The following is a 17,107-nucleotide window of genomic DNA, read 5'->3' as shown; positions in this document are numbered from 1 at the left end:
AGGTTGGCATAGCCCTGAGCGACATAGCTAATTCCCAGGGTAGATGCTATTAGTTCAATGGAAAAATGTTTCCATCAACCTAGCTAACCTCACCTTGGGGGGAGGGGGGAGGGGTAACCTATACCGATGGAAAATCACCTTCTGCCAGTAAAGACTGCATCTACATTATGACTTTTCATCAGCATAGCTACGGTGCTGTAGCTATGCCTGTAGATAGTCCCATAGTATATACACAGCCTTAGGTAACAGTTCTAACCCACCAGGTCAGATTGTTTTGTATTTAAGACACAAAGTATGGGTTTATTCACAGATAAAACACACCAGGTAGGGCAAGGCAAAGTGACACTTGTGCTACACAACAATACATTTTCTTTCTACCATTCATACTCACACTTAAACAATGGAGAAAGAAAACATGGAGGACGATGCACAAGACCAGAACAAAAAATTCCATCCCACAAGAAACAAACCTATTCAAGTATCAGAGACACTGATACAAACTGAGTGCAACCAGATCAGTCAGTTCACCCAAATGTTGAAAAACCAGACTCATACACAGACCAAAGTGTGTCACTTCTACTACCCTTCAAAAAAAATAGTTTTGATGGGTGGAGGCTACAAATCCCACTTCAGCCCAATTCCAGTCCCCCCTCTCTCTGTTTCCTGTAACAGGGGCTCAATCCCCGCTGGCCGTAGCCCTGGGCCACGCTCAAGGTGGGTCACACAAGTGGTTTATGGAGACCCCAAAATTCACCACAAAGTCTGGAGCGTGTGTTTAGAAAGAGATTCGAGCCCTTCTTGTGGGGAACCCCACGGACGGGAACAGCCGCAGCGAGCCGGGAGGCTGACGGCAGCGCAGTGTCACGGGGGTGTTTGGAGACGCTGGTCACCGGGGCAGCAGGCTCAGCCACGGCGGTCAGGGCGCGGGGTCACAAGCGGGCCGCGGCTCGGAGCTGGTCCCGGGGGCAGGCGGAGGGACCAGCCCTCACCCACACCGCCGCGGGGTCCCCGGGGGCGGGGCGAAGACCCGCGGGCCGCCGCGCCGCTCACCCCAGGCCGCCAGACAGTCTATCTGCAGCGGCAGCTTCTCCAGGATCGGCACCGGCTCGAAGGCGTCGTGCATGGCGGCAGGTCTCCGCGCTCGCTCCGGGCTGGTAGCGCCGCCTCAGCCGCACCCCCGGGCCGGCCAGGCTGGAAGACGCTGCGTCTCCCCTACGCGGGGCCCCGCGGCCCCAAGTACAGGCCCAGCTGATCCCGACCCTTCCCAGCAGCCCCCGCGCCCGGCCCGTTCCGCTTCCCTACTGGAGCCCCGCCCACAAGCTCCGCCTCCTCCACAGGGTAAGCTCCGCCCCCGGCTCCTTTCCCGCCATAAGCACCACCCCCTCCCCGGGCCAGCGGCCTCGCCCCGTGGGTGGTGCCCGCTCACGGCTCCTCCCCCCACCCGCAAGGCCTGTGCCCCTTAGGCACCTCCCCCGGACTCCGCTCCAGGGCCCTTCCCTCCCCCCGCACGGGGAGAATCACCCCGGCTGCCTGCCCGCCCTGACCCCCTGCCTGGCACTGCCCCTCGCGATCCCCCCGCCCAGGCACTGCGCAGGCACGTGGGGCCCGCCCGCCCGCTCAGCCCCTCTCCCCGCGATCTCTAGCTCAGAGCTAGTCTGTGCGCTGTGACTCTGTCACTTCTCAGCGGCACGACCACCAAGCAAACCCGCCGTTCACCAGGAGTGATGTGCAACCTGCTCTCTGCAGCTGGAGCCAAGCGGCCAGGAACCCAGGCCCTGAGAGCCTGAACGTCCCGTCCCTCTTAATAGGTATGGGGGACGGGGGGGTAGAAACATCGAAGGCTGCTGCCTCCTTAAATAGGTACAATGCTCGCTACGTCACTGCTGCTCAGCTTGGCAGAATCATCCAGCCAACAGCCTTGCAGCCGTTGGCCATGAAGCAGTAAATACTGGGGCACACAGGAAGGCATCCAGTTAAAACACAAGCGCTGGCACAGGGAGTTCAAGCTGATGTTTACTTCTGACTGTTTCCCCAGTTTTTAAGGTACCGAGAGCCTGGGGGGGCGGAGTGCATCCCACCCTGTAACAGGAGTTATTAGAGTCACCTGAGTAAGCATGACCCATCTCACACTAAGACCAAACTAAAATTTAAAAAAGGGCAGTTCCTTTCCAGCACTCCTAGACGTGCACATTCATGACCTCAGCATCAGCTGCTTCCTTAGAGCTAAAACACCAAGGGGCAGCCTGTGTCTATGCACCAAAAGCACAACTTCTCAACTTGCTAAGATCAGTTGGCCATCGAGCCTAGGATCTTTTCTCCTTTCCCTGACACTTTACAGTAGAAAATGAATAAAGCTTAAGAGTATCAAGTTTAATAAAATGAAGCTTACATTCTGATAATATAATCACGTCATGCCTTTGCAACCATTTGTCACCCTACTTTTTACTGCCTCTCGCAGTTAAAGTGAGAATAGTAGTGATGTTAGTGTACTGAAACAAACATATTACTCCCTTTGACTTCTGTACTATCAGTAAGGATGTATTATCACTTTATGTATCTACAGTATTTATGATACAATTGTACCCTTTACTTCATATGGTGGAAGCCAAACTCAGTCACTATCACCCTCTTCAACAATTGTATGTGAGCCTTATTCATTCTCTTTCCCTCATTACTGGGATGGTTCTTCCCTTCACCATTTGACCCTAGTCTCTCCCTCGTCTAATTCTACCAAGCTTCTACCACCTTCATCAGATCCTGACTCATACCTTCTTCCTCATGGTCACTCATTTTATGTGCTACTTTTGTCACCCACAGTGGTACCCAAACTTTTCCTATCATATCACCCACCCCATTACTGCACAGTTGGCTCAGCAGAGGAGCTTAGGCTGAAGGTGGAGCTGGGGGCTGAACTGGGGATAGGGGAGGAGCTGGGACTAGAGGCTGAGCTGGCCTGTCATCAGAACTGATCGGGGGCAGAATGGCGCTGCTGCTGCTGGGGGCACTCTCTCTCCACTACCCTACCCCTACAAAAGGGGGAATGCCCTACAGTTTAGGAACTGCTGCTCTAACTGATCTATTGTTCCTCCCCATTCACTTAAATGTTACTCTGTCCAATTTCTGATAAAATGAGGGCATTCTTGTTAAGGGCAGAAAAACCCTTTTTTGAAAAAAGAGTAAGATAATAAATATACTTGTGAACAAAGACTATTCAAATATTCTTTACTGACCTATTTAATAAATGTACTGTGCTTAAATATTATTTCCATTTTACAAACAGGTTTAAAAAAACCCCAGAGCTTAAAAAGTTGCCCAACATCACAGAGGAAATCAGTGGCAAGACTTTTAAAAAACCCATAGCAGTCCTGATTTCTACACCTTGTTCTAGCCCCTGGACCACTCTGCTCTCAGACAGCATTGGAAAAAAATGAATCTTGTATCTTCTCTCGCACCCACTGTTGCCTTTTAAATCTTTAAATTAAGCCATCTGTGCCTTGTGCTTTAAATCTAACCTGTATTTTTTTTAAAGAGTGAATATACAGTTGGTTTTTAATCACTATTGCTTTTGTGCAGTCAGAAAATGTAACTAAAGTTAATTAATCATTTTACAGGATTTTAGCTTCCTCTTTTGTGAAGTCATAGTTTATATTGCACCACTTTACTCCTGGGGGAATTCTGCACCACTGTGTATGTGCACAATTTATGTCCCCCACAGATTTCTTTGCTTCCCCGCAGAAAAATGCCTTTCTGACCAGAAAGCAAAGGGAAGCCACAAGAGCAGTCATCTGATCCTCCCCAGCAGTACGTTTTGGGGGCCCAGGGCAGCCGACAGAGAAGTAAATCACTATGGGACAGGAGGCAGGACTGGGAAAGACCTAGCTGGTGGCTCCTACCCTGCGCTGGGCTCAGCTGCTAGTCCCGGCTGGGCTGGGGAGGATGGGACTTCCTCCTCCCCTCCAGGTCAGACCCATTCCCAGATTTCACCCCAGCTGCAGGAAGCTCTGCAAACTCCCCTTTCCTCTTCCTCACCCCCTTCCTGTACCCATAGCTCCTCAGCTGCAGAAGGAGGGATCCCTGTACAGGGAGCTGCTCCCCCATCCACCCAACCCCTGTGCATGCAGAACCCCTTATACCCAGACCCTCCCACCAAGCCTCCCCCCCCCCCCACCCCCCCCCGCCCCCCCCCCCACTGAGCCCCAACCACCTTCACCTGGACACCCCTGCAGAATCCCATTACCGTTTCACCCAGAACTCCCCCACGTCCCTGTGCATCCAGATCCCCCCCCCCAAACCCGTATCCCCCAATGAGCCACCCAGACTGCTCCATACAGAATCCTCTTAACCCACACCTGGATCCCCTCCACACTCGGATCCTGCCTTGCTGAGCCTGCCTGCCCACAGCTGGTGCATCTGGCAGAGAGGGATAGGCCCGGCGCTTGTGCTGTGTCAGGGTTAGGGGCAGCCTCACCACTGAGTCTGTGTCCCAGAGGGAGCTGCACAGGGATCTCCCACCTAAGCTCCCCAATGCCATACTGGAGCCTCCACCTTTTAACAAGTAAAATTTGCAGAATTTTAAAATACTGTGTGCAGAATTTTTATTTTTTTGGTGCAGAATTCCCTCAGGAGTAACCACTTGCACTGTGAAGTGCCCTACTGCTCATAAGACTACTCTCAAATATAAGTTATCCAGAGTGATGGTACAGCTGAGCCCATAGTATCAAGCTATTTCATGAGAGGAAATGGATTCTCACCCCTGAAAGATATAGGAAACCTATGTCAAAACAAAAAAAGGGAAAGTAGCTGAGAGCAAGAAATTGTGTAGAATACATACTGAAACAGTGTGCATTTTGTTGATTAGGTATAGTATCCATCCACAGGATGGAGAGACAGGTTCAATATTGAATCAATCTACCACTTGAGAAGAGTCAAGTAACAGCATGGATCAAGAGCCCAGCATAGCTGTTGGCTGAGAGTATGCGATCTCTGCTATATTTATTCTACTCTTAAATCTCTTGCACACCTAGCCAGTTTTACCAATTTTGAAAGTTGTTTGAAATACCTCTTAGCTTAGATTCAAAACTCAAATATATGTCCTGGACAACCATCTCAAGAGCTTTTCAACCAGCAAGTGACATCACCATTATTGCTGAGATTCATTTATAACAGGGAATCGGACAACTATTAGAAAGGAATCAGAGAAGAGGTCAAGAAGATAGCAGGCACCTGAGGGTTAAAAGGGAAATAGTAAACTAGAGCTTGATTATTGTTTAAAGAAGCCAAGTTCCTTGCAACTCTTTTGAAGAACAAAGAATATTTTCTGTCCATTTCCCATCACAAAGCAGAGCTGCTCAGCAAAAGGAATCAAACTGAGTTAGGTCCTTCCAATGCCCTGGCCTAGGTTTTGTTAAAAAAAAAAAAAAAAAAAACAAAAAAAAAAACTAAAAGTCCATATACAAGGTTTTTGTAAAAAAAAAAAAGCCACACACACACCCCCACCTACACCCATCTCCATGTTGCAGTTCCAGGGCAGGTGACGATTCTTTGTTCCATTCACCTTTAATATCAAACAAGAGTTAAAGAAAATATGAAGACTAGCACAGAAGAGCCAGTTAGCAGCAGCATAGGAGTCAGCAAACAGAGGAATTTGAGTGTAGAGCTGTTAGAGAAGGGAGGGAGGCAAGCCCCTGTTTCTTAAGGGCAGAGATTAAGTTCTTGAGTCTGTTTGCTTGCTAGTTTGCTTTTTGTTTTTTCAGTTTGCAGAGGCTGGTAGGGGCAGAGTGCTGTGAGAGAAGCAGAGCCTGTGATCATAACAGAACCTTGATTAGCGGGCCTATAAAGGCAGCCAAGCAGCCAGCCAGCAGCAGGAGATAGCAAACAGAGCAGAAAATGGAGTCTGGGCGAGGGAGTGTGGTATTCTGAGCTTGCAGGGTTTTTCCCCCCCTTGAAAGGAGTTTAGGCGGGGAACACTATAACAGACACAAAGGCAGCAGTGGTAGTGATCCAAGGAATGGAAGAAACAGTGAAGATGACTGGATGTGGACGCTGCGGGATGTACATTATCCTGGAGTGGGTACCCAAAGAGCCCAAAAACTTCTTCATTTGTATGAAGTGCTGCCTGATAGAGCTATTGGAAGAGAAGATCCAAGGTTTGGAGATGCAGGTGTAAACCATGGTTGAGTTTCAAAGGGGATTCAAGCAGATGATGGATGGAAGGCGAGAGAAGGCAGAAGGGAAAACTCAAGACTCACAGATGGAAGCTGGACTAAAGAACTGTGAGGGTAGACTGCTGGATGAGGAAACTGGCCAATGAAAGCATGTGACTATGGTGTTACAAAACATGCAAACATGGTTTTACATGGTTTGCTCTCTTTAAGATAATCCATTTTCTAGACAAAGGATATGCAGTAGATTGAATCTACCTGGATTTCAGTAAGGCATTTGATACAGTTCCACATGGGAAATTATAAATTAAATTGGAGAAGACAGGGATTAATATGAGAACTAAAAAGGTGGATAATTAACTGGTTAAAGGGGAGACTACAGTGGGTCATACTGAAAGGGGAACTGTCAGGTTGGAGGGAGGTTACACTTGTGGAGTTCTTGAGGGATCCATATCGGGACCAATTTTATTTAACATTTTCATTCATGACCTTGGCATAAAAAGTGGGAGTGATCTAATAAAATTTGCAGATGGCAAAGTTGGAAGGAGGACTGGAATATCATACAAGATCTGGACAACCTTGAAAACTGAAGAAATAGAAATAGGATGAAATTTAATAGTGCGAAGTGCAAGGTCATGCACTTAGGGATTAACGACAAGAATTTCTGCTGTAAGCGGAGGACTTATCAGTTGGAGGTGAAAAAGGAGAGAAAGACCTGGTTGTAAGAATTGATCACAGGATGACTATGAGCTACCAATGTGAAGCAGCCATGAAAAAGGCTAATGCAAACCTAGGATGCATCAGGTGAGGCATTTCCAATAGGGACAGGGAAGTGTTACTGCCATTATACAAGGCACTGGTGAGACTTCATCAGGAATACTGTGTGCAATTCTTGTCTTCCTTGTTTAAGATGAATTCAGACCAGAACAGGTACAGAGAAGAGCTACCAGGATGATCAGAGGAAGGGAAAAGCTACCTTATGAGAAGAGACTCAAAGAGCTTGGCTTGTTTAGCCTAACCAAAGGCTGAGGGGAGATATGATTTCTCTCTATAAATACACAGGAGGGATAAATACCAGGGAGGGAGAGGAGTTATTTAAGTTAAGCACCAATGCTGACACAAGAACAAATGGATATAAACTGGCCATCAACAAGTTTAGGCTTGAAATTGGATGATGCTTTCTAACACTCAGAGGAGTGAATTTCTGGAACAGCTTTCCAAGGGGAGCAGTGTGGGCAAAAAACCTAATAGGCTTCAAAGACTGAGCTTGGTAAGTTTATGGAAGGGAAGGTATGATGGGACTACCAACAATGGCATGTGGCCCATCTGCGACTACTACTAGCAAATATCCAGGGATGGGAACACTAGATGGAGAGGGCTCTGAGTTACTACAGAGAATTCTTTCCCAGGTGTCTGGCAGGTGGATCTTGCTGACATGCTCAGTGTCCAACGGATTGCCGTATTTGGGGTCAGGAAGGAATTTTCCTCTTGGTCAGATTGGCAAAGACCCTGTAGGTTTTTTGCCTTCCTTTGCAGCATTAGGCATGGTTTACTTGCTGATTTAAACTAGAGTAAATGGCTGATGCCCTGTAACTTGAAGTCTTTAAATCATTATTTGAGGACTTCAGTAACTCGGACACAGGTTATGGGTCTATTACAGGAGTGGATGGGCGAGGTTCTGTGGCCTGCAATGTGCAGGAGGTCAGACTAAGGCCAGAAGGGACCATTGTGTTCATCTAAAGTCTATGAGTTTGAGATTTTAGTGCAGTTCTCCTCCACAAGAGCAGCTCTATCAAGGGCACTTTGAGCGTTACATATTATCTCATCAATTTCTGAATCAAATGTGCTCAATTTACAAGTAAAAACCTGTTTAACTAGAGGTACTGCAAACTCCACATAGGATGTAAGAGTCAAGCTGTTGTTGCCTCCTGTCATTATCAGTAGTAAAGACTCTGCAGGCCAAGTATAGCCTCACTCACACCCGTGGAACTTACACATGCAAACCAGTGGCCTACAATGAGCATGCATATGTAAATTATTGCAAGTGAAACTTCCAGGCTAGAAAGTATGAAAGATGATTAAAAAACCAAAAGCAAAGACTTTTTTCCCCGCTTTTAAAAAGTGAGAAGAACATTCTGTACAGAATAGAAATCTGCAACTCAGACACTGATCAAATGAACAAAGAGCACCTGTCGGCCACAGGGATGGACTGGACAGGAAAACCGATCACTAAACCACTTACGTAACAGGTGACTTTTTAAACGCCCCCCGTCCCTTCCCCTTAATAGACCCCAGGAGCGGAACTATCCTAGCAGAACATATTAGCATCAAAACCAGCAAACTTTTGCCTGCAGGGGAAAGCAGAACTTGCTCCTTCTGGGAGGTGGTGCCATCTTCTCATGGATGAGTATGGACCTCTTGGCAGACAGGTCACTTGCACAGAGTAGAGTTCTACTGAAATATCTAGTTAATATTTGCTTAACTTCATAGTCAGACAAACATTAGCAAAGTGTTGCAGGAAGTTTTTATTAGGCCACGCAACACTTTGAAGGTATGGGTAAGTCATTTTTCAGGCATCCACCACATTGCCGGCAATGAGATGTGCCACAACAACAAATGCTAAAGTTATGCAACTGTTGCTCCTAGGTCAATGACATTTAAAATAGAAAATCTTTCCTACACAGTGTTAATAAAATTGCACTTGGTTTTGTTAAAAACATCAATATTGTAACTTTTTCAAATATTTCCTTTTTGGTATCTTAATTGATTTCCTTCAATTACTGGGGCTTCTTACTCAAAAACCTCCTCTACTTCTAAGCCAGCTGTGCAGTCTTCATCTATTAGCCATTATTTCCAATAAAACGGGAAGCTTGTTTCTAAAATAACTCTTCACCAACTTCTTCTACCCTCCACCAAAAACAGGTAGTTGACCTGTGGAAGTTAATTGTAACATTGAATTCATAGTCCCTCAGTCAGATGTTAGGACTTTTAGTTTGACAGATTAAATATCTGAAGAAAGTTACAGAAGGTGCTGGAACACACATTTAAATCACTTAAAAATCCAAACTTGCAGCAACACCATAAATTCAAACATTTTCCAAAGGTTTATCAATGTCCTTGCGAACCTCTTCCACAGTGAACTGTGTAAGATGCCCTCACTCAAATACAGTGTCCAGTTCCAAAGGTGAAGATCAAGAGAGAGATCAGCAGGATGCACCCGATCCACTGGGCAGCCTACGGGAAACAGAACTTTCAAGAAGCTTCTTCTTCACTCCATTTTGGATCTTTCAAAATGTGTAATCATTCTTTCCTGAAAGATTCAAAAAAACGTCATTGAAGTTTGTAATTTTTGTCTCTGTGTTTACATTACTCAGAACTAAGAGCCCGCTCTTCACATGTTTATAGATACACACATGCATTGCAGAACAGTGGTTATACACGGAATAAGAGATATATAAAGAGTGCTCAAATTTTGACAAGATATAAATTTGTCCAGTCAGAAATCTAACTGCACATATGGGGCAAAGTTACCTTTCTGAATATACACTGCTACTCGATCTCGGTTTAGATCAGATAATTACAACATTAACTCTGAATGTGTGAAGATACCTGTCATGTACACATTATAGAACTTCGTATGCTGGTTAGAGAGAAGCACACTCAAATACTGACATAATGTGTTTCTCCCTAACTAGCAGGAAGTTTGTGTTTTGTCACTCCCAAATAGATGAAAAGGGCACTCTTAATCAAACCTTAAAGTTTGGAACTCATTTAATACTACAAAAAGCGGAAAGAAAAATATGTGCTAAAGACAAGGAAAAAACTATTCACCAAATAATTTGTGGAGTAATCCATCATCATCTCTCTCATTAAGTCCTCTTAAGCAAGAACAATTTTTGCCTAGTGGTTCCAGATATAGTTGAGAGCACACATTTGTCAAGAATTTAATCAATTCATTAACATTCATAGCATTATTTGAGTGACTGATTTTATTGTAATTCAACACGAGGCATAGATTTCACATATTAACCCTTTATTTCCCCAAAAGCAACATGCAAATGAAGGTATTAACCAAAACTCAACTTCTAGAACAGTGGTGCACAAACTTTTCCAGTTGCCCCCACCCCACTTACCATTAATGCAGGGGTTCCTAAACTTGGTTTGCGGCTTGTTCAGGGTAAGCTCCTGGCAGGCCACCACGTTTGCCTGAGCGTCCGCAGGTACGGCTGCTCGCAGCTCCCAGTGGCCATGGTTCACCGTTCCCGGCCAATGGAAGCTGCGGGAAATGGTGGCCTGGCCCGCGCTGCTTCCCGCAGCTCCCATTGGCTGGGAACGGCAAATCATGGCCACTGGGAGCTGCAAGCAGCCGTACCTGCGGACGCTCAGGTAAACAAAGTGTCTCGCGGCCCACCAGGAGCTTACCCTAACAAGCCTTACCTGAACAAGCTGCGAACCAAGTTTGGGAACCCCTGCATTAATGGAATTGGTCTGTGCCTGCCCTCCATTACAGCACCGCCAAGGCTTTCCCAGCACCAGAGCTTGGACTGAAGGCAGAGCTGAGGGCGGAACTGTGGATGGGGGAGGAGCTGGGGCTAGAGGCAGAGCTTGGCTGGGGGCAAAGAGGGAATCACAGCAGAGCAGAGCTGGAAGCGTGGCACTCCCTCCCGGCCCCCCCATGGGGGCTGGGCCAGGCCTGGAGGCAGAGTAGGACTGGGGCTGAATGAGTTTGGGAGAAAAGTGAGGCTGGAGGCAGAGTGGGGCTGGAAGCATGGTGCTCCCTCCCCACCGGGGCTGGCCGAGGTCCCACCGCGCATACCCCCCCAATGCTCCCCCACCCCTCAATTTGGGGACCACTGTTCTAGAAATAGCTGCTAATTTATGTAATGGCATCTGCAGAGCCAGAAACTGAGCTGTTTTGCTACAACACACGTTACTGGAATTCACACACAAACGTGGAAGGAGACGGGGAAATGCAGCTTTACTTTGAGTAAACATGCATGGCACTACTGCATGAAGGGAGCGCCTAGTATTTTAAATCATTTGCATTTAAAACAATCATTTCATGATAAATTGCAATCTGCTGCACAGGTTCTACCATTCTTGAAAGTCTTCTGGCTGAACACTAGTTTATACTGTTCATATTTAGGGCAAATTATTGTATTTCATTCAATTATAACATCAGTACTTCTCTCCCCTTTCCTGCTGCATTTATAGGAACATAGAGCTCAGTTCTAACAGGCCAAGTCAACCTCTTTAATGAAAGACTCATGACACCCTTGGCATGTCATAAGACTTCAATTTGTGCTGAAGGCTTGTTTACTGACCTCATCTGAATCCAGAAGAGCTGGGAGAGCACTGCAGTAAAACAAACAAAGATTGTTACACAGACCCAGGGCACTAAATGACTGAAAATATCAATGTCAGTTTTAACACCGCCAGCTTTTTGACAGGGAGTAGGTTATGATGGAGAAGAGGACCAACCTTTCGCTAAAATTAGAGAACTGGAGGAAGACAGAGAAAGATATTAACAGAGTGAGATGGGACCTAAGTAGTATTATCAAATACGAAAATCAGTTTCTAAGTTGTGCTTTCATTTTTCAGCTCGCAAATTCCCATCACTTGAAATCAGCCAGAAGATATCAACTTTCAAAAACTCTCAAGTAAAATGCAAGTGTCTTCTATAGCCTCTTATTTACTTTATGTGGTGGAGAGGAGTATCTTGCCTTTTACTAGCTTTCAATACCCTCTAATTAGAGTGTTTTAAAAAAGAAAATCCTTACTCATTCTATAAAGACAAACCCCAGGCAAATTATGACAAATTTTCACAAGATACACCTCTTTTCCTCAGTGTAGTATTCTGAAACTTAGTATCCTATCATGTATAAACTGAATTGTATTTTTGTAAACAGAAATGTATATTTAAATCCAGGATCTGAGCCTTCCACTGGAATGCCAGTATCAGAATTGTAAGCTAGTATCCATCATGGTTTACATATGATTTAACAAAGATAATTTTAGGCATAGAACACCAAAGTTTTTAAATTGTAAAAATCACTATATTAAGGCAGAAGTGATACCAGTTGTGTACAGTGGGCTTCCATACTGCCAATGTCCAGTGTCACTAAACAGAAGGCTCAGACATGGTCTTAATTACCAAACTTAATAAAAGTTATCCACAATTTATATATTATATTAGGAAAAACACTCAAGTGTACATCCAGAGCATACTACTGAGGGAAGCTAATCTGGTTTTAACTTCACACAAAAAAAATCAAATAAGTCATTAGACATGGGATTCAAAACACAGGCAGCTAACACTGACTTCAGCTCATTATTCATAGTCATGAGGTGGTATACAGAAGCCAAAACAGGAACAAGTTTCTATCATACAAGTATCACTACTCATTGTCAGAATCACACTGATTTCTCCATCCACAGAGCACAAGAATGTGTCAGCTCTGTTCTGTATCTTTTAAATGTCTTGGTTCTTTAACTAGGACTAGGACTTTACCTATGTGTGAGACCTCTAACGATACAAATGTTGAATGCTTAAAACCAAACCAAAATATTGAACCAGAGACTTACTTGTTCTATGTAGCCTCACTTGTAGTACTGTTGATTTTCAACTTGAGGTCAAATCCTCATAAGGGACTGTTTGTAACCTACCATTACCAACTACAGTGAACATTTAAAAAGTTCCCAGTCTACATTTCAGCAGATGCATTACATTTAAGGATAATTTCAACACAGCAGCAAGAGAAGGACAAACACCAAGATTTAAAGGAGGTGCAGTTTTGGATTTTTAAAAAAAAACTTTATAAACTCAATTAAGTATTACACATGGCTAAAAATTTACGCTTAGTATGCTGCGTAGACATACCCTTAAAGTGAGAGGCCAACTCGAGAAAGGGTTCAGCACTTGCCCAGACAGAGCCAGCATCAAAACTGCTGGCATTCTAACTATACTTCCAGTGCTTCTGACTCCAATGCAGCTACTACTCCTTGTCACAGTACAGATACTCACACATCAGTCACCGAAGAAGGAACATTCTCTTCTACCCACTTCAGATCATCTTCCTGCTAGAAGCACAGAAACAAACATAAAAACCAAAAATGACAAGATTCTTTGAAGGGGTTTGCAAATGAATACATTTCCTCTAGCCTACCTGAAAAGCTCAGCATTAACTACAGTGGATGCTCACACAAGAAATGCAAATAGTTATTTTTAGATTAAGGAATCAAGTTCAGAGGATCAGGGAAGACAATACATTTTTTAAACATTTTTCAGCAATTTTAAGCCAGTGCCTACTCAGCCAAGAATTAACTTAAAATGCTATGATAATTAATAAAACATTGTGTTAAAACAAAATATGATTCATAATGTTGGATTTAAAAGATTAAAGAGTATACCATACATTAATGTAACCTTCCTAATTTTTGTTGAAATTATTAGCATTTTTATAGAACTAGTAGGATTGTTGATTTGTACATAAGAACGGCCGTACTGGGTCAGACCAAAGGTCCATCTAGCCCAGTATCCTGTCTACCGACAGTGGCCAATGCCAGGTGCCCCAGAGGGAGTGAACCTAACAGGTAATGATCAAGTGATCTCTCTCCTGCCGTCCATCTCCACCCTCTGAGAAACAGAGTCTAGGGACACCATTCCTTACCCATCCTGGCTAATAGCCATTAATGGACTTAACCTCCATGAATTTATCCAGTTCTCTTTTAAGCCCTGTTATAGTCCTAGCCTTCACAACCTCCTCAGGTAAGGAGTTCCACAAGTTGACTGTGTGCTGTGTGAAGAAGAACATCCTTTTATTTGTTTTAAACCTGCTGCCTATTAATTTCATTTGGTGACCCCTAGTTCTTGTATTATGGAATAAGTAAATCATTTTTCCTTATCTACTTTCTCCACATCATTCATGATTTTATATACCTCTATCATATCCCCCCTTAGTCTCCTCTTTTCCAAGCTGAAAAGTCCTAGCCTCTTTAATCTCTCCTCATATGGGACCTGTTCCAAACCCCTAATCATTTTAGTTGCCCTTCTCTGAACCTTTTCTAGTGCCAGTATATCTTTTTTGAGATGAGAAGACCACATCTGTATGCAGTATTCAAGATGTGGGCATACCATCGATTTATATAAGGGCAGTAATATATTCTCCATCTTATTCTCTATCCCTTTTGTGACAGGGTCAGGCCTGATGGCTACAGAAGAGTGATAGAAGGCAGATATATTAGTCCCAGATTAAGTAAATCCCTTTTCCCTGGGTAAGGTAACAGGGGCAGTTCCAGAACAAGCAGGAACGTGCTGGAACCAGTTAAGGCAGGCAGGCTAATTAGGACACCTGGAGCCAATTAAGAAGAAGCTGCTAGAATCAATTAGGACAGACTGGCTAATCAGGACATCTGGTATAAAAAGGCTCTCACTCCAGTTAGTGAGGTGTGTGCGTAAGGAGCTGGGAGTGAGAGGATGTGCTGCTGGAGGACAGGAGTATAAGCATTAACAGACATCAGGAGGAAGGTCCTGTGGTGAGGATAAAGAAGGTGTTTGGAGGAGGCCATTGGGAAGTAGCCCAGGGAGTTGTAGCTGTCATGTAGCTGTTCCAGGAGGCACTCTAGACAGCTGCAGTCCACAGGGCCCTGGGCTGGAACCCGGAGTAGAAGGCAGGACCGGGTTCCCCCCAAACCTCCCAATTGACCTGGACTGTGGGTTCTACCAGAGGAGAAGGTCTCTGGGCTGTTCCCCAACCCACATGGTGAATCTCTGAGGCAAGCAAATCCACCAACAAGCACAGGACCCACCAAGATAGAGGAGGAACTTTGTCACACTTTTTAATGATTCCTAACATCCTGTTTGCTTTTTTTGACCGCCTCTGCACACTGCGTGAACATCTTCAGAGAACTATCCATGATGACTCCAAGATCTTTTTCCTGATTTGTTGTAGCTAAATTAGCCCCCATCATATTGTATGTATAATTGGGGTTATTTTTTCCAATGTGCATTACTTTACATTTATCCACATGAAATTTCATTTGCCATTTTGTTGCCCAATCACTTAGTTTTGTGAGATTTTTTTTGAAGTTTTTCACAGTCTGCTTTGGTCTTAACTATCTTGAGCAGTTTAGTATCATCTGTAAACTTTGCCACCAGTTTGTATGAACTGACATTTTGATTTGAGATATATAATATTACTTAGGATGTTTGAGCACTGAATATATTTCTACTTTGCTTTTTTGCTGAACAGAAAACAATGGGCAGTTTTATCTTTATATTAAGGATATCTGTGAATTAGAAGTCATCTTTATTTGAATGTCCTTGCTGCTGACTCAAGAGTTTGAGGAATTCCTTGTTATTGCCAAAGCAGAACAGAGACTTCAGGGGGCATCAGGTTTCTACAGTTTATACATGCTTTAGATAAAAATGAGCTCCACTCTAAAGGCTTTTGAGAAACAACTTTGTAATGCATTTTCTACCTCCTCATTGTGAATAAATCCTGAGTTTTACAGGGTCACATGTGGAAACTGCAGACATCTTAAATGCACTCACAAAAGGTATACATGCACCTCAGGTGGTCATGCATCTGACTGAAAAGCATACAGAATTTGGAGACACAGGGTAAGTAGTGTAAATTCCCTTTGAACCCAGTTCTGCTTCCACATATTTTTCTGTTTTGAAGTAATCTCAAAACCTGAGAGACTAGCTACACAAAGGCCTGGTCCACACTACCCCCCCACTTCGGACTAAGGTACGCAAATTCAGCTACGAATTCGAAGTACCTTAGTCCGAACTTACCGCGGGTCCAGACGCGGCAGGAAGGCTCCCCTGTCGATGCCGCGTACTCCTCTCGCTGAGCTGGAGTACCGGCGTCGACGGCGAGCACTTCTGGGATCGATCCCAGAACATCGATTGCCTGCCGTCGGACCCGGAGGTAAGTGTAGACGTACCCAAAGGCTAAATTAGCCAGTTTCAGAGAACTTGGTGTAATATGAAACAGTTCTGTCTCTAATGCATTATGTGCAAGTTCTCAAAGCACATACCAGAAAGCCAAATCAGAATTCAGTAAGACTCAATCTGTTCACAAGCACCACGATTACCATGTTTTGACCCAAATCACTCACACTTCTTGGAAAGGACAAACACAGATACTTGGTCTGATCCTGTTACAGAGCTCCTATTTAAGTGGCAATCAACTGAGTGATCTAGCATTACCTTTACCTAGTGATAGGGCCAAGGTGGGAAGAGCATACTCACAGCTTTGTTTGCTTTCATATTTCCATTTGGTTCTTGTTTTGTACTTCTCATTTTCATTCCCTCTGCAAAGGGGAGACAAGGTAGAAACGGGATGATTAAACTAGGTCAGTATGTAAACTGTAGATTGCATATCTATTAGGAATACTCCACTGAAACCAAAGATCATTATTTAGAGGAAAGGGCATGCTACCTATTTAAAAGGAGAGTCCCCTTTCCAGATACCAAAAGTAACTTCTCAGAAAAATTCATATATGTTTTTAACAAACAATACTAAGGATTGGTCTGCATGGTGTGACAATGCTCCCTAGGTGGGTGTGGAAACAGCACTATGGGTACATCTACACTTACCGGAGGGTCCGGCGGCAGGCAATCGATGTTCTGGGATCGATCCCGGACGTGCTCGGCGAGAGGAGTACGCGGCATCGACGGGGGAGCCTTCCTGCAGCGTCTGGACCCGCGGTAAGTTCGGACTAAGGTACTTCGAATTCAGCTACGTTATTAACGTAGCTGAATTTGCGTACCTTAGTCCGAAGTGGGGGCTTAGTGGGGACCAGGCCTATGTTAAAGCGCTCCAGGGAACTTTAGTGCACACCACATTCATTCACATACTTTAGAAATCACTCCCCTTAGTGTGCATTGCCACACTGGCTAGGCAAGCTCAAAGTGAAGCTCAGTGAACACCTATGAT

The 17,107-nt window shown here is 44.7% G+C and overlaps 2 protein-coding genes across 7 annotated transcripts in view; both read right to left on the bottom strand.

Annotated features, from left to right (window-relative positions):
• VPS39 (VPS39 subunit of HOPS complex) overlaps positions 1-1,258 on the bottom strand; it is a 43,509-nt gene extending 42,251 nt beyond the window's left edge. For all 3 annotated transcript variants that reach the window (XM_026651510.2, XM_026651512.2, XM_026651511.2), the window contains exon 1: positions 1,051-1,258. In XM_026651510.2, the coding sequence (XP_026507295.1) occupies positions 1,051-1,123 (73 nt within the window). In that variant the 5' untranslated portion in view covers positions 1,124-1,258. The remainder of the gene's footprint in view (positions 1-1,050) is intronic.
• Positions 1,259-9,133: 7,875 nt separating this feature from the next.
• Positions 9,134-17,107, bottom strand: part of TMEM87A (transmembrane protein 87A) — a 30,380-nt gene continuing 22,406 nt past the window's right edge. For 2 of the 4 annotated variants that reach the window (XM_024197447.2, XM_024197448.2), the window contains exons 17-20: positions 16,420-16,481; positions 13,186-13,241; positions 11,486-11,516; positions 9,134-9,471 (exon numbers count right to left, since the gene is read on the bottom strand). In XM_024197447.2, coding sequence (XP_024053215.1) covers positions 9,430-9,471; positions 11,486-11,516; positions 13,186-13,241; positions 16,420-16,481 — 191 coding nt within the window. In that variant the 3' untranslated portion in view covers positions 9,134-9,429. The remainder of the gene's footprint in view (positions 9,472-11,485; positions 11,517-13,185; positions 13,242-16,419; positions 16,482-17,107) is intronic. The other 2 variants (XM_024197449.2, XM_024197450.2) reach the window with 1 other exon arrangement.

Source organism: Terrapene carolina, unplaced genomic scaffold (assembly GCF_002925995.2).
Source record: "Terrapene carolina triunguis isolate 2854851 unplaced genomic scaffold, T_m_triunguis-2.0 Scaffold96, whole genome shotgun sequence".
Lineage (NCBI taxonomy): Eukaryota > Metazoa > Chordata > Testudines > Emydidae > Terrapene > Terrapene triunguis.
The sequence above is the reverse complement of the archived record's forward strand: the minus strand, read 5'-3'. Positions and strand labels throughout refer to the sequence as shown.